Source organism: Heptranchias perlo, chromosome 17 (assembly GCF_035084215.1).
Source record: "Heptranchias perlo isolate sHepPer1 chromosome 17, sHepPer1.hap1, whole genome shotgun sequence".
In the NCBI taxonomy this organism is placed as follows: Eukaryota; Metazoa; Chordata; class Chondrichthyes; order Hexanchiformes; family Hexanchidae; genus Heptranchias; species Heptranchias perlo.
Genome location: NC_090341.1, coordinates 44,355,386 through 44,382,920, shown reverse-complemented (window position 1 = coordinate 44,382,920; position 27,535 = coordinate 44,355,386). Strand labels below are relative to the sequence as shown.

General features: G+C 45.0%; 2 protein-coding genes across 7 annotated transcripts in view; one reads left to right on the top strand and one right to left on the bottom strand.

The window, feature by feature from the left end:
* Positions 1-2,287, bottom strand: part of LOC137334273 (acylamino-acid-releasing enzyme-like) — a 60,841-nt gene extending 58,554 nt beyond the window's left edge. For 5 of the 6 annotated variants that reach the window (XR_010966121.1, XR_010966122.1, XM_067998928.1 and 2 more), the window contains exon 1: positions 2,199-2,287. The gene's annotated coding sequence lies outside the window, so the exon portion shown is untranslated. The remainder of the gene's footprint in view (positions 1-2,198) is intronic. The other variant, XM_067998929.1, reaches the window with a different exon arrangement.
* A 120-nt stretch (positions 2,288-2,407) lies between these two features.
* The window catches only part of apeh (acylaminoacyl-peptide hydrolase), a 61,873-nt gene continuing 36,745 nt past the window's right edge, over positions 2,408-27,535 (top strand). The window contains exons 1-10 of the mRNA XM_067998927.1: positions 2,408-2,617; positions 6,433-6,562; positions 11,369-11,495; positions 15,719-15,809; positions 16,396-16,471; positions 17,362-17,528; positions 20,039-20,176; positions 22,891-22,982; positions 25,407-25,447; positions 26,930-27,051. Of these exons, the coding sequence (XP_067855028.1) occupies positions 2,597-2,617; positions 6,433-6,562; positions 11,369-11,495; positions 15,719-15,809; positions 16,396-16,471; positions 17,362-17,528; positions 20,039-20,176; positions 22,891-22,982; positions 25,407-25,447; positions 26,930-27,051 (1,005 nt within the window). The 5' untranslated portion in view covers positions 2,408-2,596. The remainder of the gene's footprint in view (positions 2,618-6,432; positions 6,563-11,368; positions 11,496-15,718; positions 15,810-16,395; positions 16,472-17,361; positions 17,529-20,038; positions 20,177-22,890; positions 22,983-25,406; positions 25,448-26,929; positions 27,052-27,535) is intronic.

Below are 27,535 nucleotides of genomic sequence, written 5' to 3'. Positions count from 1 at the left end.
CAGATGTTCAACACTTTAAATTAGATAAATATGTTTGCAGCAAATAACAAATCTCTGAAATAAAAAGAGAAGTCTTCATACAAGCCTGAAAGCTTCATTGTATGCCATTATTTACCCGGCGTTACTGTTGCTTACCATCTTAACTGGTAAAATTTGAACAAATAGAAAAGCAGGATGGAAAAGGGGAGGGAAGAGGGTGAATCGGGCATCAAACAAATTTACCTGAACTAAGCATCATGAAACATACTGAGCAAAAACAAGAACTACTGTGACAGAATCACTAAGTGTCTGAAATGAGGGGGCACTTGGCTGTGTGACAAAAAGCAAATAGACATCCGATTTAAAGAGGTGGTCTTTAAACCTGATGTAGGATAGTAGGTACAGTATATGTCACTTTCATAGTGATGACGAAACCACTCAAAAGACTGTTTTTAGCAGAAAGTGTGCCACTGAGTCAAAATGTTTGACAAAGGTCAACATTAGCTAATCTCAGCTTCTACAATTAGGCTCATCAATCCTGGGCTAAGTAAAGGTCACAACAGCTCCTGATAAGGATCCAGTAATTCTGATTGGAAAGTTATCCTGTGATCATCAGGTGAAAATAGGGGCTATGACACCTTTCCTCATTCCCGATCAAATAGCGTGCTGTGATAACCGCCCCCTGCAAATAGCGTGCTGTGATAAACCCCCCCCACCCTGTCAATTAGCGTGCTGTGATAACCCCCCCGTCAATTAGCGTGCTGTGATAATCCCCCCCTGCAAATAGCGTGCTGTGATAATCCCCCCCCTTGCAAATAGCGTTCTGTGATAATCCCCCCCCCCTGCAAATAGCGTTCTGTGATAACCCCCCGCAAACAGCGTTCTGTGATAAAGCCCCCCCCCCCCCCGCAAATAGCGTTCTGTGATAACCATACCCCCGGAAATAGCGTTGTGATAACCCCCCCCTCCCCCCGCAAATAGCGTTCTGTGATAAACCCCCCCCCCCCCCCCCATCAAATAGCATGGTGTGACACCCCCCCCCGGCAAATAGCGTGCTGTGATTGACACCCTCCCCCGCAAATACCGCGCTGTGACACCCTCCCCCGCAAATACCGCGCTGTGACCCCCCCCTGCAAATACCGCGCTGCGACCCCCCCCCCCGCAAATACCGCGCTGCGACCCCCCCCCCCCGCAAATACCGCGCTGCGACCCCCCCCCCCCGCAAATACCGCGCTGCGACCCCCCCCCCCCGCAAATACCGCGCTGCGACCCCCCCCCCCGCAAATACCGCGCTGCGACCCCCCCCCCGCAAATACCGCGCTGCGACCCCCCCCCCCCGCAAATACCGCGCTGCGACCCCCCCCCCCGCAAATACCGCGCTGCGACCCCCCCCCCCCCGCAAATACCGCGCTGCGACCCCCCCCCGCAAATACCGCGCTGCGACCCCCCCCCCCGCAAATACCGCGCTGCGACCCCCCCCCGCAAATACCGCGCTGCGACCCCCCCCCGCAAATACCGCGCCGTGACCCCCCCCGTAAGAGCTTTCTGTGACCCCCCCCCCCCAAGAGCGTTCTGTGACCCCCCCCCCCCAAGAGCGTTCTGTGACCCCCCCCCCGCAAATACCGCGCTGCGACCCCCCCCCCGCAAATACCGCGCTGCGACCCCCCCCCCCGCAAATACCGCGCTGCGACCCCCCCCCGCAAATACCGCGCTGCGACCCCCCCCGCAAATACCGCGCCGCGACCCCCCCCGCAAGAGCGTTCTGTGAACCCCCCCCCCCCAAGAGCGTTCTGTGAACCCCCCCCCCCCCAAGAGCGTTCTGTGACCCCCCCCCCTCAAAGAGCGTTCTGTGACCCCCCCCAAGAGCGTTGTGACCCCCCCCCCGTCAAAGAGCGTTCTGTGACCCCCCCCCCCCCCGTCGTCAAAGAGCGTTCTGTGACCCCCCCCCGTCGTCAAAGAGCGTTCTGTGACCCCCCCCCCCGTCAAAGAGCGTTCTGTGACCCCCCCCCCCGTCAAAGAGCGTTCTGTGACCCCCCCCCCCCCGTCAAAGAGCGTTCTGTGACCCCCCCCCCCCCCCGTCAAAGAGCGTTCTGTGACCCCCCCCCCCCGTCAAAGAGCGTTCTGTGACCCCCCTCAAATACTCAAATAGTGTGCTATGACACCCCCCCCCCCCCGGTGAAATAGCGTGCTGTGATAACCCCCCGCCCCCGGTCACTCACTTTCTGAACTCACAGTTGAGCTGCCAACACCCACTCCATTGCACCAGACCCACAGACACTCCTCGCCCACCCGCAGACAATTACTGCACCGCCTGTGACGTCACTGCACGGCACGCGCGGAGTGGAAGCGTTGAAGGATCAGACTTTCTCATTCAGAAAGGGAACCAGCAGAATTTCGACTTACATTGAATTAACAATATCAACCCAGAACAGTAAATAATCAATATTAATGTAATCGAAAAAATTGTCAGTATAAAATAGTTATTGAACTACTGGTCATTTTTACGGTAAAAGTTCCTCGTCTCCCCTCCGGTCCCCACCCCTCGTCTCCCGAGTGTTGGTAAATCCCTAGTCCGCACGGCGGATGGCGCCGCGCCGCGCCGGGCCGATCAGTAACCATGGAAACGATGGGCTCGGAGGTAAGAGAGAAAGAGAGAAAGCGAGGCTGCGGCCTTTGCTGTGTTGGAAGCTTCGGCTGCGGCCTTTGCTGTGTTGGAAGCTTCGGCTGCGGCCTTTGCTGTGTTGGAAGCTTCGGCTGCGGTCTCACTGCGCTGTCTTCAGTACCTGGAGCAACCCTCCCCACCCCTTGACCGTCAGGTTAGGGCGGACCCCCGAGAGCAGAGGCGGCGCCTTTTATTTCGTTCCAGTTGAAACATGTGTATTGAGATGGATATAAACCTGTCGGCCGCCTCCGGGGAGGAACTGGTGCTGAGGCCTGATCCTAAAAAATGGCCTGAAAAGTCAGCCCCAGAGGCTGAGTGCTCTCTTACCTGCCTGCAGCCGGCGCCGAGGCCGTTTTGGTTACACCTCCGCCCAATAATTGCTCTATGGCGGATTCTCCTCTCGTACCACCTGTTGATTCCTTGCTTTAAATGACACTCAGTTGAAGCCTCTGTGACCTTCAATCCTGTCTCCTGGACAGGTATCAATCCAGCTCCTTTATAAAGGTGCCAAATGACCTGGCTAAAGTGTCCTAGCCAATGTTTATCCCTCAACGAACATCACCAAAACAGATTATCTTGTCATTATCACATTGCTCTTTGTGGGAGCTTGCTGTGTGCAAATTGGCTGCTACATTTCCCAGATTGAAACAGTGACTACACTTCAAAAGTACTTCATTGGTTATAAAGTGCTTTGGGACGTCCTGAGGTCGTGAAAGACTGCATATAAATGCAAGTTCTTTCTTAAATCAACTTACCTTTTCTGGGAGCTTGTTCTAATATACAGCCAATCCACAATTAAAACTCAACTTCAGAGAGGAAAAAAAGTCACTTTTATTTCGAATTGTGAAAAGTTTACATACCTGCTTGGGTTATAGTGCCTTACAGGTTACATGGCATTTGCCAGTATACACAGTTATCCCTGGTGTCAATCTGCATTTTCTTTCTTCTACCATACTCTTGGGCCACTGGATACTGTGCCAGTTTTTTATAATTCCCATTTTACTTATCTACCCCCTCCCCCCACCTTAGCTATTCTCACACTCTGTGCCTTGTATATGTCTTTTATTTCTATAATTATGTCTGCCTTTGCCTTTTGCGCATATCACTTCTGCCATTTAACCATCTCCTTTTCTCCACCTAAGCGCTTTACAGGTCGTTCATTTTTTTTTCCTTTTTGTGAATGGCTGTTGTGTGTTCCCTCTTCCTTTGTTCTGTTCCTTTTTAAATACTATTCATCTGTAATATCTTCCACTTCTGAGGAAGGGTTCCATCCCTGATGACTTGTGTTCTCACGACAGTTGCCTGAGCCGCTGAGTGTTTCCAGCATTTTCTGAATTTGTTTGATTTCCAGCATCTGTAGTATTTTGCTTTTTGGTCATGTGTTTTTCCAACTACCCAACTAAACACCCCTATCTACTACATACTGCCAAGACCTCACCCATCTCCAGTGTCCAATGAGCACCCGAAGTCATCTTTTCTGTTCAACTAAGCCTTTTGCTAAGGAAAGACTTTGGATGCTTCAGTGCATTGTGTTACCTCGGTGCACAAAACCAAGTGAATATATATTCCTCTGAATGGAAAGACTAAATGGTTAATGGCTAGCTCTTTCTAATTTCTTCAGCAGCTATATGCTGTGCACTCTGCTGGGTAGCAGTTGCAACAGTTCTGGGCGGAGGAACTTTTCAGTAGTTTCTGCTTGAAAAGAGGAAAATAGATACTGATCTTATAGAAAAACCTGAGGTGAAGCACCAGGTTCTGTATTTTGAGGGCCCTAGGAAGAACAAGTCAGAGTAGGAAACGGTATAAAGCGATTATATATTACCTCAAGCTGCTTTTATCAAATTACAGTCTAAGGGATCACATTTGTTTTTTAAAAAAGCTTTTTGTGATTTGATGCAAGACATTTTTTGGTCCTGCATGACTTGACTCCATTCTTCCAAAGTTATTACTTGAACTTTAACTAGAAGTTAATCTTTGTGAAAGATCAAAGCTATTTTTTTATTGCTCCAGTGCTGTGCACAGTAAAGGTAATTTAAAAAACCCACAGATTATCTGGTCGCTATCACATTGATGTTTGTGGGACCTTGCTGTATGCAAAATTGGTTGCCGTGTTTCCTACATTACAACAGTGACAACACATTGGCTTTTGGGATATCCTGAGGTTGTGAAAGGCGCTATATAAATGCAAGTTTGTTCTTTCTGAAGGCTGATCTTTGGGAAAACTGATTTTTCTTTCTGGAAACTAACCAGACTAGCATAGCACTAGATCAGTAAAAAATCATCAAAAGTGTATATTCAGGAAGCTAACCAGATCTGCAGCAAATAGGCTGCAGAAGATTGAGCAATTTTGACATGAAGGATTCAACATCGAGATAAACCTATGAGGTCACCTGTAAGGGGGGAGATGCTTGTTCCCTTGCTTGATGGAGCTGCAGAGTTAATTGTCTCTGGGAAGCGGCCGACCACAATTTCCTATCCCTGATTCCTTTGATTTCTGCAGCAATATGTGGCCATGATTGTGTGTGCAAAACCTTAGAATTGTGGCAAAATGTAATTATCTATTATTTCCCTCAAAGCATGTTTCTCGAACTTGTGAATAGTTCACATGCTATTTATGTTGCTCAATTTGAAGAGGAACTGTGTTGTAGGGTTGGTACAATGATTGATTACTGATTTCCTGTGTCAATCCATGCTTTTCTCTTCCTATTTTAAAAAAATAATTATAATTGTAGATATGCAGAGGGAGAGCCCTTTGTACTCTATCCATTTTAATGGAACAGTTGAGTTAAGGTTGATGTGGATCTAGGGCATCCGTTCTATGATGTTCAGAATGATGAGTTTCTAATGTTTGCAGTCGGTTTATAGACAGTTCACGGGCCATTTTATTTTTTCTGTTCCCATTGGCTACTTGCTCTGGTGGGTGGAGAATGTCTCATAAACTGACCTAGCCTGATTCGCGTCACTGTAAATGTGTCTCTTAATATCAGATTGTGGAGAGACAAGCAGTCCAGATTTTCCCAACTCTTGGCTGGAAGACCACATTTTCAACCTGTTATAATTTATTTACACCTGTTTGATTTGAGATATCAAAGTGTCACATTTCCATTAAATGTGTGGGTGGTGCATTAAATTGTAATATTTTGCCCTCTGCAGTGGTTTTAACAAATCTGTAAGCATATTGTTTATAAATGTTTTATGGATTTGTTAAAATTAATGCAAAGAACAAAACATCGGGGAATGTAGGTTTAATTTTGCTGACTGCTGTTGTTTTAAAATGCACAGTACAAAATGGGTCATTAATTTAGCAATCTCGCTTAGCGTCAATAACAATAGATGGTGTCGGAAATCTTATACATTGCAGTTGGGGGGGGGGGGGGCGGGTCATAGGTGAACCTCTGAGGGCTACAGTAGCATTCTAACATCAAAACCAAAAACGGACACTGGGGAAAGATTTTCTCTGTTCGCTGTATCACAAAATTCTAAATGTTCTTTATAAGTAGGTTTATAATTTTACTACATACAACGTACAGAGGAAATCCTCTCATAATGATTAGATTGAAGGATCAGTGGCTCTTGAGAACTTTATAACTGTTGTGTAAGCCTCCCCCCGCCCCCTACCCCAATCCATCAGTATGGAGGGGCCCTATTGTGCTAAAACATGCAATGAATTTAGCTGTTAAATAAAATATGCCTTATGTGGACCAAACCAAATGTCAGGCACTCAGTGGAGGATCAACTTCAAAATTGTACCAGATGCCATTAATAAATCATACTCTGTTTTCTTGTTGAAGGTGGTCACCAATCCCAAGGAGATTGCTGGAATCTACAAAGAGTTGAGCAAATTCCCATCTCTGTCGAAAGCCTGCATTGGACCAGAGGTCATTTCCCAGTATGGGGGGAAATACTGCAACATCTATACAGGTAACTGGAGCAAAGAGCTTTGCTGTCTACATCTAAACAGGAGAAGTGGAGTAGAATGCTGTATCTTTCTGGAGTGAAGACAACTGATCTAATTAAGGTCCCATTCTATTTGGTATGAACTGTTTCCGTGCTGAACTAAGGTTGCCGTCACTTAGTTTTGTAACTTTACAGTGCAGTTTAGAATAAAGGACAGTTGATCCTAGTCGGATCAGAAAGCAGTATTTCTAATGTTTACACAGAATTCAAATTTCCATCACATTGTCTGGGATTCTGCATCAGCGCTATATAACTTTGTACAGCATTTGTAGACAGAAATAGGCCATTCGATCCAACCACTCTGTGTCGGCATTTAACCTCCACGCGAGCAAATAGTTCTAATCTTATTTACCCACCATGTTCCTGTATCCCTTCAACCCATTTTCCTTTAGCTGCCTATCTAGTTTAATCAGGAGGGCACATTTGTAGTGAGACACAATAATGGAGTGCGAAATAACCAGTGGCACATTAAACACTTTGGCCCCAATATTGCCGGGGAGGTGGAGAGGGAGTGGGGGCAGCCAGGAAACTCGGAAATACCGGAAGGCGGAGCTGAATTTAACGGCAGGACCTCATTAGAATTTTTTTACACTGTTTCCCGCCTAGCAGCTGGCCAGTTTGAGAGCCTGCAGTATAAGGCAGCAGCAGGGACTGCTGAGGACAGTCCCCGGGAATCGATCGAGAAGATTGTGGCTCGGTGGGGGGAACAGGAGTGCGGCAGCGAGGAGGGAGAGAAGGAAAAATCGCGGGATGTGGGGGAGGAGAGATTGCGGGGGGTATCTGGAGATCGCAGTGGGGAGAGATCAGGAGAGGGGTCTTAAGGTCGCGGTGGGGGGTTGGCAGATCGTGGGGAGGGAAAAATCATGGCAGAAGGTTTTCTTGAGGCCCTTGGGGGAAGCACTCCTGCTCCTCCTGGCCCACAAGCAGTGCTGGAAAAGAACTTACCTGCTGGACCTGGCAGCTCATTGCTTCCCTTCAGCTGCAGGGTTTCCCGAGCCCTGGGAATCCTGGCCTGCAGACGTTAAATTCAAATGGCTGCCAAAATCTGAGGCATGGAGCCTCATCTACATATTATAATGACAGACCCGCCTCTCCAAAGCGGGTTACTTGGACACCCCCAAACCCGCCGTGGTTAAACCGGAAGTCGACGCATTCACAGTGCCTTGGGGTCAGGTTTCACATTTTTTACCAATTAGCCACCCCCGTTCATCTCCCCACCGCCCCCCCCCCCCCGACCCTCTCCTGCCCGTCGGGGGGTTAACATTTCCCCCATTCTGTCTAGGGGAGTGTGTCTTGGGTCAGCTCCTTCCCTCTCCAGCATCAACAACTACTTCCATTTATATAATGCCTTTAATGTAGAAAAACATCCCAAGGCGCTTCAGAGAAGTGTAGTCAGACAAAAATTGACACTGAGCCAAAGTAGGGGATATTAGGAAGGGTGACTAAAAGCTTGGTTAAAAAGTTGGGGTTTTAAAAGACTGTCTTAAAGGAAGAGACAGGTAGTGAGGCAGAAAAGTTTAGAGAAGAAATTCCAGAGCTTAAGACCTAGATGGCTGAGGGCATGGTTGCCAATGGTGGGGCAAAAAGAGCGGAGAATGCACAAGAGGCCAGTGTTTAGAGATTGGGAGGAATTTAAACACGAGGATTAGAATTTTAAATTTGAGGCATGGGGGACCGGGAGCCAATATAGGTCAGTGAGAACAGGATGATGGGTGAACAGGTCTTGGTGTGAGTTAGGATATGGGCAGCAGAGCTTTGGATAAGCTGAAGTTTATGGAGCTGGAGGATGGGAGGCTTGCCAGGAAGGCATTGGAATACTAGAGTCTGGAGGTGACAAAGGCATGGATGAGGATTTCAGCAGCAGATGGGCTAAAGCAGGGGCGGAGACAGGCCATGTTACTGAGGTGGAAGTGGGCAGTCTTTGTGATGGAGAGGATACAGAAGCAGTCTGACAACACATAGTTAATGGAGGGGTTGAGAAGTGATGGAGAGGTAGAGCTGGTTGTCATCAGCATACATGTGGAACCTGACCCCATGGGCCCGATATTACCATGGCGGTGGGTTCGTGGCAGGGGGGCAATTGGGCACGTGGGTAACACGCCCGGTGAAATCAGTCTGCCCCGCGCGCAATCGCAGACTGATTGGATCCACTTACCTCTTGTTCCGGGTTCGCCGCTGCTGAGCTGCGTGGCGGGTGGACTGCACATGCGCAGTAAGGTCTGTCAGCTGGAGGAGCTCTGTTTAAAGGGGCAGTCCTCCACTGACATGCTGCAAGAAATAGGAAAAATTACAGCATGGAGCAGCCCAGGGGGAAGGCTGCTCCCAGGTTTAATGATGCCTCACTCCAGCTCTTATTGGATGGGGTGAGGAGGAGGGGGAGGACAGAGATCTTCCCCCTGGCGGGCGGGAGGAAGCGGCCTGGCTCGAGGTGGCAGAGGAGGTCACCTGCACCACCAACATATTGCGCACCTGCATACAGTGCAGGAGGCGCTGCAATGACCTAAGTAGGTCAGCCAAAGTAAGTACACTTACTTATTCCCCTACACTCCATCTGCCACATCACCGCCCCCACCCCACACCTCCTTCTGCACTGCCAACACTACTCTGTCACATCACCCCTCACACCCACTCAAACCTCATCCTCATCTTACCTGCACTTACTCACCTCGCCAGTACTCATCCCGCCACTACCACTCAACCCAATCCTCATGGCTCTATCTCATACTCACCCTCTCATGCATCTCTTTCACGGTCAGCCTCACTCAACCTGCTACAGCCACAGGGCATGCATCACATATGTGCAGTAGGCAGCGTAAGGCAAACGTGTGGTGAGCATGAAGGGGATGCACAAGGGTGTTTGAGGGTTTGTCATGGTTTTTACTTTTATTTAATTTCTGAGCAACTCACATTACATATTATATTGGTACCACTACTGCCATGTCTTTGCGAATCTTGTCTGGTTTGTGCAATAATGCCCTTTCCTGAGGATCACAATGAAGACCCACACCTGATGCCACCCATTGTGTCACTGCAGAGTGGGTGTAGGTGTATTTGCAGGGCTCTTTTGTGCAGACGACTGAGAGACGTCGGCGATGTCCCCGGTGGCACCCTGGAAGGATGCGGAGGAGAAGTTGTTGAGGGCAGTGGTGACTTTGACAGCGACAGGTAAGAAGATGGTGCTCGGGCCAGCAGGGAGCAGCTCGGCATGAAGGAGGCTGCAGATGTCCACGACTACATGTCGAGTGACTCTGAGCCTCCGTGTGCACTGCTGCTCAGAGAGGTCCAGGAAGCTGAGCCTCGGTCTGTGGACCCTATGGCGAGGGTAATGCCCTCTGCGACACATCGCTCTCTGCGGTTGCCCTCCCTCCTGCTGTGCAGGTGGATGTGTCACAGCACTGTGTTGTGGAGCTCCACGTGTCAGAGGTAGATGGTGTGGCCGGCGAGGCTGGTGATGCTGTTCGCCCTCCGAGGAGGTCATGACTGCAGTTACGGCGGCCCCCATCCGGAAGATGTACATCTGAGGGGGTCCGCAAGGTAGGTACATGTGTCTGGACCCCGGGGTAAGTGTGCAAGTTGGTGAATTTTGTTGTTAGGAGGAGGGTGGTGGAGGCCAAACTTTGTCCCAAGTGACAGAGTGGCCTCCTGCAATGAGTGGGGGTCTCTTTCCCCCCCCCCCCCCCCACCTGTCAAATGGACCTTGGCAGCTGCCACAGGCTGATGGCTGCAACAGGTCCATTTGAACTGGGAGTGTTTCCCCCAGTACGGGAAACAGTCCCAGTTGTTTGTAAAATCCCAACCCTCCTAAAATATCTCGTTAATCAGGTCTGTAAACGACCTGAAATACCAAAATAAATACCTTAAGTGGCACCCCGTCGGCTTTAATTGCAGGCGGGAGTCCCACATGCGGGGGCTGCGCACGCATGTCAGCGGGGAACCCGGAAATGGGGCGGGTTGGAGCTGGGCTCCTGACCCGCCCCGGGAATCCCCGATTTTCGTAGCCCCTCCGCCAGGAACGCACCCGGTCGCGGGTGCTAAAATAGAGCCCCATGTCTTCGGATGATTTCACCAAAGAGCTGCATGTAGAGGGAGCCAAGGATAGATCTTTGGGGGGCTACAAAAGTAATTGGGGGTGGGAAGAGAAACTATTGCTGGAGATGTTCTGGCTACGATTGGATAAATAAGAGTGGAACCAAGCGAGGGCAGTCATACTGGGCTGGACAACAGAGGAGGGGTGTTGGAGGAGGATGGTGTGGTGGACCGTGTCAAAGACTGCAGAGAGGTTGAGAAGGTCGAGTCGGAATAGTACACTACCATCACAGTCACAGAGGATGTAATTTGTGACTTTAATTAGGTTCTGTTTCAGTGCTGTGGCAGGAGCAGAAACCTGATTGAAGAGATTCCAACTTGGAGTTATAATCCACCAGTTTGATATCTTCAAGACCCTCTAAGAACCGCTCATCTTTTACGATTGTTGCTCTAAAATTAAGCTGTTCTTGTACGACAAAAATCTGTACAACTCCCCTTTAAAGGACTCTACAGACAGACATAACAAAATTAGGTTGTTTTACTTCTTGATCAATTTCGCACCACTGAATGTATCACAATTATGGGCATTTCACCTGCCTGTAAGTGCACCCCTCAATATAATCCCTTCCCAGAAACAGGATTAGAAGACTCCTATTGTCTGAACATATGACCTTCTGATTGGCACTGCTCTAAATAGTCTGTGCAAGAGACTTAAAGAATTTTTGATTTCTGTTTTTGTTCCAGAATGGTCTCAGAGGGATCTGGAGCGAGCCGAGCAGGTGAAATTCTGCCGACAGTACATCATGTTCTATGATGAAGATTCCATTGTGTATACTGGCCCTTCTGGAAACTGCACAGAACTGCAGGGCGAGTGAGTGGAGCATTATCTATATGTACAGTAACTGAGCTCCATCATGTGGAGTTCTCCTGATGGCTCAGTGAGTATTTGAGCCATACAGTTCAAGAAGGCCCATGCTGAGTGAACTGAACAGGGTGGCATCAAGGGCACAACACCTCTGGGTTAGTGAGGGGGGGAATCAGCTAAATCAAAAGCAAAATACTGTGGATGCTGGTAAACTGAAACAAAAGAAGAAAATGCTGGAAATACTAAGCAAGTCGGGCAGCATCTGTGGAGAAAGAAACAGAGTTTCTTCAGGCCGATGCCCTTTTGTCAGACCCAGAAGAAGTTAAAGATTTAACAGTTTTTAAAGCAAGTACAGAGCCAGGGAAAGGTGGAGGGGAGGAAGGGGAGGGGAGGAAAAAACAAAAGGGAAGGTCTGTGATAGGGTGGAGGGCAGGAGTAATTAAATGATAAAAGGGATGATGGTGCAAGGCAAGGAGGGTGGTAATGGGACAAGTAAAGAAACAAAAGATGGGCTAGAGGAGCTATAAATGGTAACAGCAGAACCATTACTAGCACCTGCTGTCCGAAAAAATGGGAGCAGTGGTTACGATCTGAAGTTATTGAAATCATTGTTGAGTCCGAAAAGTTGTAAAGTGCCTAATCGAAAGTTGAGGCGCTGTTCCTTGAGCTTCATTGGAAGAATGTAGGAGGCCGAGGTCAGAATGGGAGTGGGACGGATAATTAAAATGGCAAGCAACCGGAAGGTCAGGGTCACGCTTGCGGACTGAGTGGAGGTGTTCAGCAAAGCGATCACCCAATCTGCATTTGGACTCCCCAGTGTATAGGAGACCGCTTTGTGAGCAGTGAATACAGTACGCTAAATTGAAAGAAGTACGAGTAAATCGCTGTTTAACCTGGAAGGAGTGTTTGGGGCCCTGGACGGTGGGAAGGGAGGAGGTGAAAGGGCAGTTGTTGCATCTCCTGTGCTTGGACGGTAAGATGCCGTGAGAAGGGGAGTGGGTATTGGGGGTGATGGAAGAATGGACCAGAGTGTCGCGGAGGGAACGGTCCTTTCGGAATGCTGATAGGGGAGGGGAAGATGTGTTTGGTGGTGACATCGCACTGGAGGTGGCGGAGGAAATGGCAGAAGATGATACGTTGAATGTGGAGGCTGGTGGGAGGAAGGTGAGGACAAGGGGGACCCTATTGTGGTTCTGGGAGGGAGGGGAAGGGGTGAGGGCAGAAGTGCCAGAAATTGGACGGACACAGTTGAGGGCCCCGTCAACTGCAGTGGAAGGGAATCCTCGGATGAGGGAAATGGAAGACATATCGGAAACACTGGTGCAGAAGGTGGCATCGTCAGAATAGATGAGACTGAGAAACTGGGAGACTGGAATAGAGTCCTTACAGAAATTGGGGTAGGAGGAAGTGTAATCAAGGTAGTTGTGGGAGTCGGTGGGCTTATAGTAGACAGTTGACAGCCTATCCCCAGAAATGGAGATAGAGAAGTTGAGGAAGGAAAGAGTCAAAAATGGACGATGTGAAGATGAGGGAGGGGTGGAAATTGGAAGCAAAGTTGATGAAAGTTTAAATTTCGGGGCGAAAACAGGAAACAGCACCAACACAGTCATAAATAAGGTGAGCAAGGGGACCTGGGTAGGACTGGAACAAAGAATGTTCCATGTAGCCCACAAAAAGGCCGGCATAGCTAGGACCCATACAGGTTCCCATAGCGATACCTTTTATTTGGAAGAAGTGAGTGGAATCAAAGGAGAAGTTATTCAATGTAAGAACAAGTTCAGCTGGGTGGTAGTGGATGGGAACTGGTTGGGCCTCCATTGAAGGAAGAAGTGGAGGGCCCGCAGGCCATCCTGGTGAGCGATGGATAGGTGTAGAGGGACTGGACGTCCATGGTGAAAAGGAGACAGCAAGGGCCAGGAAACTGGAAACTCTTAAATTGGCAGAGGGTGTCAGAAGAGTTGTGGATGTAGTTTGGAAGAGACTGGATAAGGGAAGAAATAAGTTCTGTGGGGCAAGAACAGGCTGAAACGATGGGTTTACCAGGGCAGTCCTGTTTGCAGATCTTGGGAAGGAGATAGAAGCGGGTTGCGTGGGGTTGGGGAACTATGAGGTTGGAGGCTGTGGGGGGGAAGATCTCCAGAGGAGATGAGGTCAGTGACAGTCAGCTAACCTTAAAAGACAGAATTAGTCCTTGCTGGATCTTGAATTCTCTTTTTAGTAAATCAGTAATCTTCATGATGTTTTAAAAATAAAAGCTGGAGTAAGTGTTCTCAATGTGGACAGGTTAGGGATATCTGATGTGTTTGCCCCGATATTTATGGAGAGGCGAGGTAGGGTGCTGTAGATGCCCGGAAATGTGGGCAATGTGGAGGTCCTGCGGAATTTCATGGCAGGACCTTATTAGAATTTTTTGTCTCTGCTTCTTGTCTGGCTGCCTACCAGATTGATAGATCCCAAGTCGGGGGCTTCAGATCGCAGGGGACGGAGGCCGATCGCGACAGGTTAGCTTGGGGGAGCTGGAGGGAAGCAATCCTGCTCCTCCTAGCCCACAAGCAGTGCTGGAAAGGCACTTACTTGCTGGATCCGGCCGTTCTCCCCTCCCCTCAGCTGCTGGGAAACCCGACCCATAGCCATTAAATATAAAAGCCTGTTAAAATTTGAGGCACGCAGCCTCATTAGCATATTTAAATAACTGACCCACCACTCGAGCAGGTTAGTCGCCTGCCCCCCAACCTGCCTCTTTTAGAGGCGGATCGGGTTTCAGATGTTTAAAATTTTAAAAATCCCCCCATTGTGTTTGATGTTTGCAAACCTTGTCATTATTCTGAATTACTTTGTTGTAATGGAGTACATGACCAGGTGCCCCAATCACTGGAACCTCGTAGCTGAAGGAAATATTACACAGATATTCTGTCCATGAACTTGTACAACTTGCATCATTATTATTTAAATGTAGAAGTTTACATATGATTAATTATGATTAATATCATAAGTTTACATATAATGAGTGAGGTGCTGGAGGGTGCATGTGGAATCATACACCAGCAAGGCATCGATTCCTTCAGAGAAGGGGAGAGCAAAGGAGAAAATTGGGAGAGGAGAAGGAAGAAAAATACTCTGATCATGTGTCCTTCAGGAGCTGCATTACAGCAATAGAGGATATACAACCACTGAATCTTCAGACTGAATCCTTGTCCAAAATGGAAGCTACCAACTGGGTCTATCCACAGTGTTCCTTGAATATTTTTATTCGGCATGGTAAAACAGTACAAATGTCAGGACTGCATTCCTGTGGGACATTGTCAGATACAGTTCCGCCACTGATGCCAGTGAAATGGTCATGTGTAGCATAGCAACAGTAATGGCCAGAATTTTTAAATGAAAACTTTTAATTCCAAAAATTTGCTGTCAACTGAGGAGAGATAAAGTATAGGTCTGAAAGGCTTATTCTCCACTTTGAACATTGCTAGTGCAGCAAAAAAAAATAATTTTCACTGGAAAAGGTCAGTGAGCTAGAGCAGCTATGGTCACCGAATGTAAAATGTGGCATGTATATTTTGAGATATTTTCTCTTCTCCCCCTGCCCCCTGGTTTTCTTTGGTCTCCCACAGTGCACATTGTCTCAAATAATTTGCCTCCAGGCCTCCTCCAATTTTGTTCTGAAATGGCATTAGCATGGATATAAGCAACAGCAACCTGAGGTGGGCTAATTGCCTCTGTAGGAATGCTCCTTAGCCTCGTCTTGAGATTTTGGAACTATGAATTTGTTGAACTAAATTAATTTTTTTTTAACATATGTGTCTGTTTGTTCATTGGTAACGCTCTCACCTCTGAGCCAGAAGGTTGTGCATTCAAGCTCCTCCCCAAGACTTGAGCACATATTTTAAGCTGACATCAGTGCAGTACTGAGGGAATGCTGCATTGGCAGAGGTACCATCTTTCAGATGAGACATTAAACGGCAGCCCTATCTGTCAGCTCAGACGTAAAAGATCCCATGGCACTATTCAAAGAAGAGCAGGAGACTTCTCCCGGTGCCTGGCTAACGTTTATCCCTCAAGCAGTACCACCAAAACAGACTCATCTCATTACTGTTAGTGGTGCCTTGCCGTGTTTGCGTACGCAACGAGCAGTGACTACATTCCAAAAGTGATCTATGGGCTGTAAAGTGTTTTGGGACATACTGAGGTTGTGAAATGTGCTGTATAAATACAAGTTCTTTCTTCGGTAGGCTGTTGAGCAGAGAATCTCCCTCTGGATTTTTAAAAGTTGTTCTCAGGGACCACACCAACAAAAAGGGAGAGGAGAAGCAATTTCTGGAGGTATGTTTGTAGGAGCAAATTATTGGTTGATATAAAGCTGCAACACCTACTTTGTACAAACACTAAATCTGTATGTAGGCCATTGCTGCCTTTTTGACAAAGTAATCAAGAGAGAAAACCTTTTGCATGTGTTTCTGTTACTGTAGTAAAAAGGTTCTTATTACATATCCTTCAAACGTTTCATGGCTGAAAGTCTATTGCGAGGCCCCACACTGCTGGCAGGGCACAGTAAGGAGCCAATGCATCGTGGAAAATGGTGGGTGTGCTTTTTCCATCCATTGAAATCAATGGACACAAAATCGTTTTCTGATGTTCATTTGCCAGACCTCACTCAATTTACCCTATAATGTTCCCTGAAACTTCCAGTGAAATTATCACCTAATGACCATTCCTGGATACCTTTTGGTTTATTATTTTTGGAAGGCTTTATAAATCTGTATTTAACTATAGAAATTGTTGCCCTCATCTGAAATGTATTGATTTTGAATTTGATATTAAAATGACCACAGTAATTATCAAGCTTCTGTGAATACGAGATCTCATGCTTTTTCATCTATATTCTCATACCGATTGATCCCACCCACAGATCTGGAACAAAAACTCCAAAGAGAAGAGCATAAACTTGACTGCACTTGACAAGCACGGCAAGGTGTATGAAGACGGTACGAATTTAACTGGTAGCTCTTTCTACTTTTTAAATGTGGGCATACTGATTCTCAGCTTTAATTTCATATGAGCACTTTCCGTTGCCTGAACAGTGGCTCCAGAGCCACACATGACCCCCTGCCACCCCCGAACCATGGCAATCTCTCCCTTGAAGCCCTGGCAGCTCAATCTTATTTACAGATTTTTTATTCCCTGGATTGCTGTGTTTGAATTTTGTGGACCTGGAGGATTTGAAAGGGCTCTTTTTAGCACTATTGCTTCATTGGAAGATAAATCCTAAATCAAAACACCAGGATCTTTTAGTATCAGCACCTTGATGAAAGTTAATGGAAACATGGATTTAAACTTTATATGTGGCCTCCAGGCTCTATGATACACACCTGAGGACAGGATCTTGGAAACTCCCACCCGCACCAGCCAATCTATGATCTTTCTGAGTGAGATTGCCATTTAGTAGCACATTCTTTTCTTAAGGATTTTTTTTCTTGCCCGTCCCAATAACGTTGATACTTTTCTGAAGCACTTTTATCAATAATTGTTTTGAATTCTCAAATTGTCTGCTGCTGATACCGTTGGATGTACAATCCTGAAATTAGCAGCTTTCTAATTTTCAGTAAACCAGGTTTGGATTCGAGAGCAAAACCTGCTGTAATTGTCAGAAGAGAATCTGTGGCATCCTTTAACAAATAGGAGCGGCATTATCTAGCAGAAAATCAATGCTGCACCAAACTTCTGTTTTACTATATTAGCAGCAAATGAGTAATTTTTGGAAGCTTTGGATCCTTTCTGTGGTGCCTAGATGTATTATTTTAATGGCTTCTTTCTGTACTATTATGATCTTTAATGTAAGTATTCTTCTTGCGTTCTTTTTCTTTTCCCCCCTCAGATCAGTTTGGCTGCCTTGTGTGGTCTCACTCCGAGACTCATATCCTGTACATCGCTGAAAAGAAAAGACCCAAAGCGGAATCCTTCTTCCAAACTAAGCCTGAAATCGGTGTGAATGAGGAGGATGAAGACAGCATCAAACCAGAAAAACAGGAGAAGCCTGTGAAAGTACAGTACCGTTCTTCTCTCCAGGCACCTCGTGCAACACCCACTGTCATGTGCACAATCCAGGAAGATTAGCGTTTAGACAGGGGAGTGTGTTTTCAGTGAAAGGTTTCAGGTTTTAAAGTAATATTTTGCTATGGACCTGTCATGTGTCATAGCTGTTGGATGTGCAGATGCCTTTTTATCAAAAAGCCAAACTGATATTGCTGGTGACTTTTAATATTGAATACTGAAAGCAGTGGTTTCAGGGAGGGAAGGAACAATGTCCTTGGAGAGGATCGTAGCTAAAGAGCGTGGAGAAGTGGCAGGCGGACAGGACGGGATGTGACAAAATAGAACTGATGTTCTTACAGTCCGATATGATAAAGATATAGGGGGAAATTTTAACCTAATGCACCCGTCGGGAAACTGATGAGATCAGGTGCAACGCTGGTTTTACAAACCACCCGTAATAGGCGGGGTGTAAAACTGGCATTCCACCCACTCCCACGGCCTTCCCGCCCATCGAGTGAGGTTAAAGTTACCCCCATAGTTTCAATTTAGGATAGATAATTGAAAAATTTCAGAAGTTTTTTCTTTTTAAAAAGTAACAGCACTTCTTTTACTGCGTAGGCCTGACTATATTTAACCCAGGTTCCATAGGTGATTCCATAAGTGATAAGTCTATGGTCCTAACATGGATCTTCTTTGTACTTATCTTTATAACTTTAAATCCCATTTTTCTCCCTTTCTCCTTTTTCCTTGCTCACCTCTCCTCCATCTTCTGAAAGTGATCACTCTTACCTGCTGTCCTCTGCTATCTTTTCTAAGTGGTCATTCATTATGTGTGAGCCTTGCAGGCGATTCAAATGTGGTGGATGCCCAATCTTTTTCTCACCCTGACATCCAGACACTGACCTTTTGGCAGTGGTCGCTGGATGACGATCAGGACTGGTAACCCAGGCAGATTTTGCCCTTCCTAACCCAGGCGCAGAGCCCGATAGTAGCATCGGTAATGCGACTTTAGTTGTGAGTAGCAAACTCAGCACAGACTGCGATTGAAACCAGGACCTTAGTATGTGTGGCTCAGCTACTCACTGTCTTCAGACAGCTGAGTCACTGGGGCATACAGTCCCATTCTAGGCCAGTTAATCTTTCATCACTTTCTGAAAGTTAATCAGTGCAGCATTAATTGCTTTTAATGGGTTTCCATTCTATATGTCTACCATGTGAGCAGGAATTCTAATTGCAACTTGAAATGCCAACCTTGCATCAGTATCCTCTGGTTCTGTGATCGTAGCTCAAGTTAATTAAGCTATTAACATCATTTCAACATTAGAAATCTGGATCGTGTCCTTTCCCAATGAAAATAAGTTCAGTTCTGTAAGTCTGTTAACTGGGGACCCAAAACCTATAATCACCCTTGTTGCCCTTCTCTCAGTTCATTAACAAATCAATATCTTTTTGAAGGAAAAATGGCCAATAATGCAGACTGTTCAAAATGTTACCTCGTTAATGGATTATACAGAGTTAAAACAATTTGTTTAGATTTGCAATCAAATGCCTCCAAGATGCATCTAAGTGCTTGATTGTGTACACATTGACTGGCAAACGTTCAATAAAATCAAAATCAAATCCTGCATTTGAATGAATGGGTGGCAGTGTGTCACCAGAAGAGAGGAACTTGTATGAAGGTTATGAGGACCAGTGTGAAAAACAATGATTTGGCAAACTTTGTGACAAATACACAAGAATTAAATAGATGAGGAGTATTAATAAGCCCATGATGAGGGATATCAATAACCTGATTGTTTAATTACGAAGGATGACACATCAAACAAAGCAGCACTCTCCAGGAAAGATGTATTTATATTCGGTACAAATCTACAGATGGCAAGAGTTCGACAAATCCCAGAATTCTACCTCTTGGGTTTTGCGGTGTAACAGCATAATTTCACTGTGAAGACCATGTGTTGTAAACTCCATGGTATTCCTATTTGCATTTGCATCAGGATTCACTAATCTGCTGAAAAATAAACCACCAAGTAATGTTGCACCAAATGACTCTGGAATCCCTAAAGCTTCATGAACAATGTAGCGATGTAGGTCTTAGCTGTGGTGCAATGCATTTTAACTATCGGTGAGGATTCAGTTTAAAGCATTTTAACATCTAACTTCATCATTATTACATCAAATCAGTTTAAAATTACACCAGAAATAAAGGATATGTAAGCTCCTATTTGTGACCGTGAATGGAATATGACACTGATAAGTGTCAGGAGATGGAATATCAATTGGTAGGGAAAGGGATAGCGAATCTTGAGATATTTGGCATAGGGTTACTTGGTTTATTTTTCAATCCTGATGTGTATATAAAAGGATTGTTTGTTTTAACATGCAATCAGGTTTAGAATATCTTGTGGAAACAGAAATGTTGCAAATATTATAAACCGGGTTTGGGAGGGCTTGCATCCCACTTATGTCCTGTGCAAAGCTCTAGGTAGTGTTTATATTAATTGTTTCTTATTCTGCAGGGGGATGAGTTTGTGTATTGGGAGGACTGGGGAGAAACCCTGGTGAAAAAGACCACTCCTGTGCTTTGTGTACTAGACATTGAGAGTAACAACATCTCTGTACTGGAGGGGATTCCTGAACACATTTCTCCTGGACAGGTTTGTGTTTTGCTTCATATTGCACTTATTGTATACATCTCTATATTGAGTATATGCATTGAACATTTTCCTCCTGTGTTTAGCTCTATTTTTCTAATTGTGGTTTGTGTAAAACGAGTCAGTTTCAGAACTTAAGCAAATTGCCTCAAATTGCAGATCTTAACACAGTGGGCTCAATTTTCAAATGAAAGTCCAGGTGCATTGGGGGCGGGCAGCGAAAATCGGTCAAATCCCGAGTGGGTAAGGAACCCGGCTCCAACCCACCGACTTCCGTGTCTCACGCAGACGCATCTGTGCGCGCGCGGTACTGGAATCCGGAAGTCCCTGCAATTAAAGCCGGCGGGACAATATTTAAAGAAGCAAATGTACCTTATTGAGATATTTAAGGTACTTCATTTGTTACATAGTGAATAGTTGTAACGATTTTCAACTTACCTGGGCGGCTTTCCCACGGCTTCCGACTCACTCCTGGCATAAAGGGCCGGATCAGGCAAAAATAAACAAAATAAATTAAATAAAATAACATTTCACAAAGTTAAAAAAAAATAAACCTACCTTTCAAACGATGTCACCTGCAGCCCCCTGCTCCGATGTCTCCCCCCCCCCCCCCAGCCGATGTCTCTTTTCCGATATCTCACCCCCCCGATGTCTCTTCCCCCCCCCCCCCCCCTCCCCCGCCACAGCCGTCTGATACGCCCCCCCCCCCCCCCCCCCCCCTCCATCTTTGTTCCTCTCCCCACCACCACTCTCTGTTCCAGCGCCGGATGACATATCTCTCTCTCCACCCCCCCCCCCACCTCGGCGCTGCAGCTCCATTAGGCGGGCTGGCTGCCAGGCGCGAAACCTGGAAACAAGATTAATGAGCATCAATTACCTCGCGATTGTGTGGGGAAAGGTAAGGTTTTTTTTTTACTCTGTTTTGCCGAGGGCCCATCGACCGCCGCCATCCCGCGCCACCCTTTTAAAATTGAGCCCAATGAATCTGGTGTTCGTAACCCTGACTAAGTCCAAGTGAAAACTGTAGTGATTTGAAATCTAGTATGTTCCTTGTGTGTCCATACCTGGAGAAAATGCTTGAGGTTCAGTGGAAAATGAATCTTATCAGTTGTTATTAATTTTTTTGCATTTGTCAACATTCCACATTTTAAAAAAATTATTAGATTTCAGAAATTTACTTTAATATAAAATTTGTGAACGTCTCCAGTATTACCGGTACTATGTTGTACTGCAACTTTGGTGCCGTGCAGTGCCAAGATTTTAGCTGCATTACATGCACATTTTGAAGTTGCTGGTATCAGTGAAAGCAAAACTATCTCTGAGGTGATCTTGCATTGTTTTAGTTTTACAATGGCATCAGCAGTATGAATGTCTGCCTTTAATTTGCTTCAAATGTTAAAAATAAAGATTTAATGGCCTCTTCTATTTTTCAATAAATATCTCACCAGTAAACAGAGACCAGTAAATAGCACTCCATAAATAAGTTTGAGCAGGTAGACATTGATCCCCCCTAGCACAAACTCTACAGCAGTGCAAGTCAGCACTGTAGCCGTAGCTTTGCATTCATATTGCTCCGCAAATGCTGGTAGGTAGTGCACTGAAGGGTGTAACATAAAGGCAACGTGCTAGCTCCCTTCATGGCTGAACACTGTACAATGTGGAACTGAGCCTTGCAGGTTCAATCTTAGACATTTCTTAGGAAGTTGAATTAACTCCAGTTTGAATATTTCTTTCCAGCTTTTTTTTTAATGAACAGGAATATTTTGATTTATCTTTTAATCCTACAGTCTCTTAATCTGGATTCAGTCCTGTGAAGAGGTCCAAGAAAGTGAGCTTGGCCAGTGTTTTTGATAGTGGTGTGGCAGGCAATGAAGAATGAGGACTGATTTGCATTAAGATTTAGAGGGAAAGAGTTAACTACACAAACACAGTGCAAAACTGTGTACAATACTCTTCCACTGACTGAAGTTCCCTGACTGAAACATTATTCCACATTATTTAAGCACAGTGATTTATTTTCTGTTGGGCAATTAATTTAACCTTTTGCCAATTTAATTGTAAAATACTTTGTAATTACTCATAAGGGAACCATGAGTAAGGAGGTGTGCTTTTATTGGAGTTTAAGTTCCAAGACAAAAGTACTGCCAATAACATGGAATTTACTTTAAAGACATAAATAATCAGAGCTGCTCCAGAATCTCTGATGCACCCAGCACCTGAAAGCACCAATCATTTTGGCAGGCTCACCCTCTTGAAATGCCAGTTACCGAGGGCACTGGAAGTCCTGCAGGCTGACCTTGGGCTGCAGATCTTTTTGATGCCAATATTGTTCTGCATCTGATTTTTCTACCCAACTCCACTTTGTAACTCCCAGATATAGCAGAAGGCTGTGCCTGCGAAGCTAACAGAACAAGTGCAGCTTGCCCAATGAGGGCAAACGAGTTGGAAAGACAATGAAAGTTGAGATTCATACTTGCGAACCAGCCAATTGCGTTACTTTTACCTGTTGTGTTTTCACTTTTTTAAGTTTTAGTTCGTGATTTTAAACATCATATTCTATTAGTAAGATGAAACTTTGTTTATCATGGTTTTAAGCAAATTTTCAACTAATCAGAATAATCTTTCCTGACTGCTCACACCCTACTGAAATGGAAAGGATCTACTTTGTAACATGCTGCTTTTATCTTTGTTCCCACCACCTTGTGTTTGTATTCCAGGCATTTTGGGCTCCCAGTGACACTGGCATCATATTTGTTGGATGGGATCATGAGCCTCAACGGTTAGGTCTCATATACTGCACCAACAGAAAGTAAGAAAAAACGTCTAACTGCAAATTATGTAAGACCATTCACTCGCCTAGCATAAGATACACAGACCAGGTAATCTCCGGTCATTTTCTTGGCCTTTGTTGAGTTTTCTGACCTCAGATGGGGCAGCAATTGAGATGCTAGAATTGGGTTTGGTGTTCTCAGATTAGAGTGAGAATCAGCCAGGGTTCCAGCTCCTGATTTGTTGTCTAGGGGCTTCTTTGCGAAAGCGCATGCATGGAGCAGATGTGGCCTGAGTGTAATGTCCTCCAGTCAAATACCCACGGCACAGGTTTTCACCTGAATAACAGACACTCGGGCAAGAATTTAGAGGCCTGGTGACACCCACGATATTGGATAAATTAATACACTGTTTAAACAACACTGCTAAAATGAACACTGTTTCTGATTTTGTTAGAAGACCCCCAGCAAAGGTTAGTGCCTTCAATAAAGTTGGGGGGAGTAGCTAAGAAAATTGACAAAAAATATGGCAGTATTTTTGTAAGAATATTACCCAAGGAGTTTAAACACTTGAAATTTTCATCGCTCAAGTTCAGTTGGACTGCATCTTGAGAAAGGAATTTGTTACTTGATGGCTATGTGCAAAAAAATTTCCAAAAATTCACTAAAGATTCATAATCAATATGTAAAAGCAATCCAGTATTTTACATTACCCAATTTAAGATTGTTACATTCCTGAAACAACTAGAAAGACATTGAATGATGATGTATACTTTTGTTCATTTACAACATGAGAATACCAGCAATAATAAATAGATTCTACAATGGCTGCAGATGCATTGTACACATCCATACTTTTATTGTAATGGAATCCCTATGTTTTAATCTTTGACTGTATCTAGAAAGATAGGTCTAGGCTTTCCACTCAGTGGAACCGAGTTTGACCCCAGATCTGCTGAAAAATCAGCAGGGAGGAGACGAGAAACCTAGGCCGTAATGACTAATTTCTATAAAACAAAATCAGCAATAGTATTAACTTTTAGCCATGCTCTCTAAGGTCTTAGCTACTTATGTTCCAGTACCTACTGCTTTCTACACATATGCATATATCTAACCTCTTGTCACTGCTTAGTTCTCTACAACTCTGGGGACTGAGCATCATAATTAACTTGTGTTTTCTAAGTTCTCATGACCTCATGAGTTGTTTAGGCTAGCAGGAACTCCAGCCCCGATTTTAACCCCATCCACTTAGCGGGAATAAGGAGGGGGGGTTAAAATGGAGACGGGGTACTGCCTGCTGCTGCATTCCCATGCCCCCACCACCATTTCAACTCCTAGGTTTTTGGTAGCATCAAGGCCTTCATTAAAACTGAAATGTCGGGGTCCAATGACATCATTTGGACCCTTTTCCTTGGGTCCCCGGCGGTGGTCTGTAGCCGCCCAATATTCCGTCTCTTGCCATTGTGTCATTGTTGCCGGCTAGTCTGATGTCAGAAATTAAAATGAAGCCTGGGAGTTAAAATGGCCCAGGCCTCACTCTAGCGCCATCATTGGCACTTGCCTCCCACCCCAGCCCCCACAAGCCACATTCCCGCCCACAGGTTAAAATCGGGGCTTCTTTATTCTGTTTGTTTCTGGTATAAAAAGTAAAAACGAATTTAAAATTTAAAACGAATCAGTCTTGTTTAGGCAGGAGTAAAAGTGAAAAGACTAATACTTGGAGAAAGGAAATCAATCAGTCAACCAAAGCTGCACCTGTTAACTAATTGTTCTGTTCTTGTTGCCTCCCACTAGCTTGTGTGCACCTGAAAATTTTATACTGTATTGAAGCTGTTTTTGTTTTCATATGGTGTAGGAGAATAGAGCAATGCCCTGCAGATTTTCAGATTGCACCTTAAAGTTGCTGCAACATTTTCCCATGTATTGCCTCATCCTGACCATAATTATATAATCCAATAGTGAATCTCCTGTTGCCTTGCCCACAGTTAGTCAGAAAAAGTGCAGGATAAAAAAAAATGTCCATAATCATTTTGAGCAATTTATGAGAACCCAGTGGCCAGATTGCATAATCTTAGGGTATTATACACCAACTATAGAATAGTAATTATTGTGCATCATACAGTATGACACCTTTAACATTGAAAATATCTGTCACAACACCACTTAGAGGAGTAACATGTTTTGTGGTTACTTAGAATGAGTTTTTAATCAAACATGCGCAACACATCTCAAATTTAATATGTAATAGCTTATTTTTTTAAAAGCTCTTGTCACAAAAGACAAATGTATATGAAATGTTCTCTGTAACTTTCCCTTTGCAATAACGCTTTTTGTACCTTTCCCAAATATTTGTAGGCTGGTTGAACCAAAATGTTTTTTTCCAGTCCTATACATTCTTGTGATCCTGTCAAATGTATTTTTGTTTTAAATGAATTATATTATCATTTCGTCATTCTTTCATTTAGGTCTGGACTGTACTATGTGGATCTGACAGGTGGTAACTGTGGTAAGTTACTCCTGTTGGCTGAACTGTCTTTATTACCACCTTCTTACTGTTGGTAGTGTTTTAACGGCATTGCGGACAGAGCACATGGAGTTTTGCTCTCCACTTCCATGAACCTGGTGGGCGCATATTGCTTTTCTTGTAGGATAGTGGAGTACAGGTCATGTATGTGAGACAGATGAAAATTGGCAGAGGTGATACCAGCTGCTTTTACTGTGGAGCATCTACAATGTGAAACTGCTGTTTAGTGATGTGGCCTTAGTGTTAGCACTATTTCAGAAATGAGGAAACACTGGCAGAGTTATATCTTTGCCAGTGTTGAGGGAAAAATGCACCACTCAGTGCAGAATAAAGACAGTGTAAATGTCACTGAGTTGGGCTATGTAGGGCATGCTGTAAGAGGGGCACAGGATCGCCTGTCTCTCCAATCTGTCAGTTGCAGCTATGATGGCATCTTCTGTTGGTGGAGTGCCTTGCAGAAGTGGAGCTTTCCAATTTAGAGTGCAACAGTGTGTATAGGCGGTCTGTTCAACCCTATTTCATGGTTCCAGTCAGCAAAATTGCAGAGCAAGACTGGTGATGGGTGATGAAGTTCATGTCACCTAGGCTTAAGAACCTGTATATAATTTGGGATATCACCTTCATGCAATACTGTTGTCATGGGGACAGTGTGTTTTGTCTTTTTCTGAGTAGTGCCACTTTGACACACCACTATTAAAGTTGGGCAAAAACATTTTACACAGCAAAGCCAGCTTTACCCCATCAACAACACCAAAACATTTTCAGCCAACTCAATATGCTATCTTGAGGACAAACTTGACCCTTTGGATCAAAAACAATAGTCTCTGATGCTATCTGGATCACCTAGAGGCCTTGCACTATCCCTCCCTCTCAGGTAAGGAGGCAGTGATAGCCAATGGACACGAAAGGAGAATCGAGCAAAAAACTGAATTAATTTGGAAATAAAATATATTTCTAGAATAAGGGAAATATAGTATGAATTGCTCAAAACAATATTATTGTCATCTATTGATGATGATTCTGTTGTGACATCCTTAAAGGTGCACATATTAATTTTTTAAAAAGTGTTTGACAAACCTTTTGCTTGGGGAGGGAGGCGACCTCAAGGGTCATGCACAAATTTCACCTCCACGACATCACCAGTAAACTATGTTAAAATGTACATTGATGCAGGCAATGACATCCTATGTGTGGCACCGCCTCTTTCACTTGTTTACATGCCTATTTTCGGGAAGATGTTGGGGTAAATTTTCAGAGACTGTGTTCCATTGCAGTCTTGCTCAACGGGAATGCAGAGCAGAGAATTATGCACAGGGAGGACTGATTCACAGAGTACCTGATTCTATGACCCGTGCTCTTGTCGGGTGAGACTCCGCTCACAGTGTGGAAAATTTATCGCAGTGTCATTTGAAATACATGTGTGTTGTTCATGCTGAAGTTGATTTTCTGGCTTTTCTCTTACAGTGCAACTTTCATCTCAAACAAATGCTGTTTGGAGTCCTCGGCTCAGTCCTGACAAGTGTCGCATTATCTACTTCGAAGGTAATGCAGGTGGACCCCACCAACAGTGCAGCAGACTTTGCATGGTTAGTGTTTAAATACAAAGTAGATTAAAAACACCATAGAAAATATTTTCTAAAAGTTGTCCAGTGTATTTTGGTAGTGGGAGGTGGATTCTTGACTGTAGTGAACCACTTATAGTCAGTGTAACTGTTGTGTTATATTGTTGCAGCTTTTAGCTGCATAACTATATGATGCACTAGCAGAATGCAGAGATGACACATAGCAGCAGTACATTCTGAAAAATCAGTTTTATTCCTTCTCCTATAGTGATGTAGTTACAAACTTGAACGCCAAAGTTGATTTTTCCTTTTTAGATTTTAGCTTATTCTTTCTAGAAAAAGGGCCTTTTTAATATAAGATTGCAGCGATATCTCTGGATATAAAGCTGACTACACTCTTCAGCATGTTTTTTCTCCCTCCTCTACTAAAGGCACTGACTCTTGCTGAGGTTTTCTACAGGGACCAGCCAATCTCCAAATACCATCATCTAATTGGAAATTATTCCTC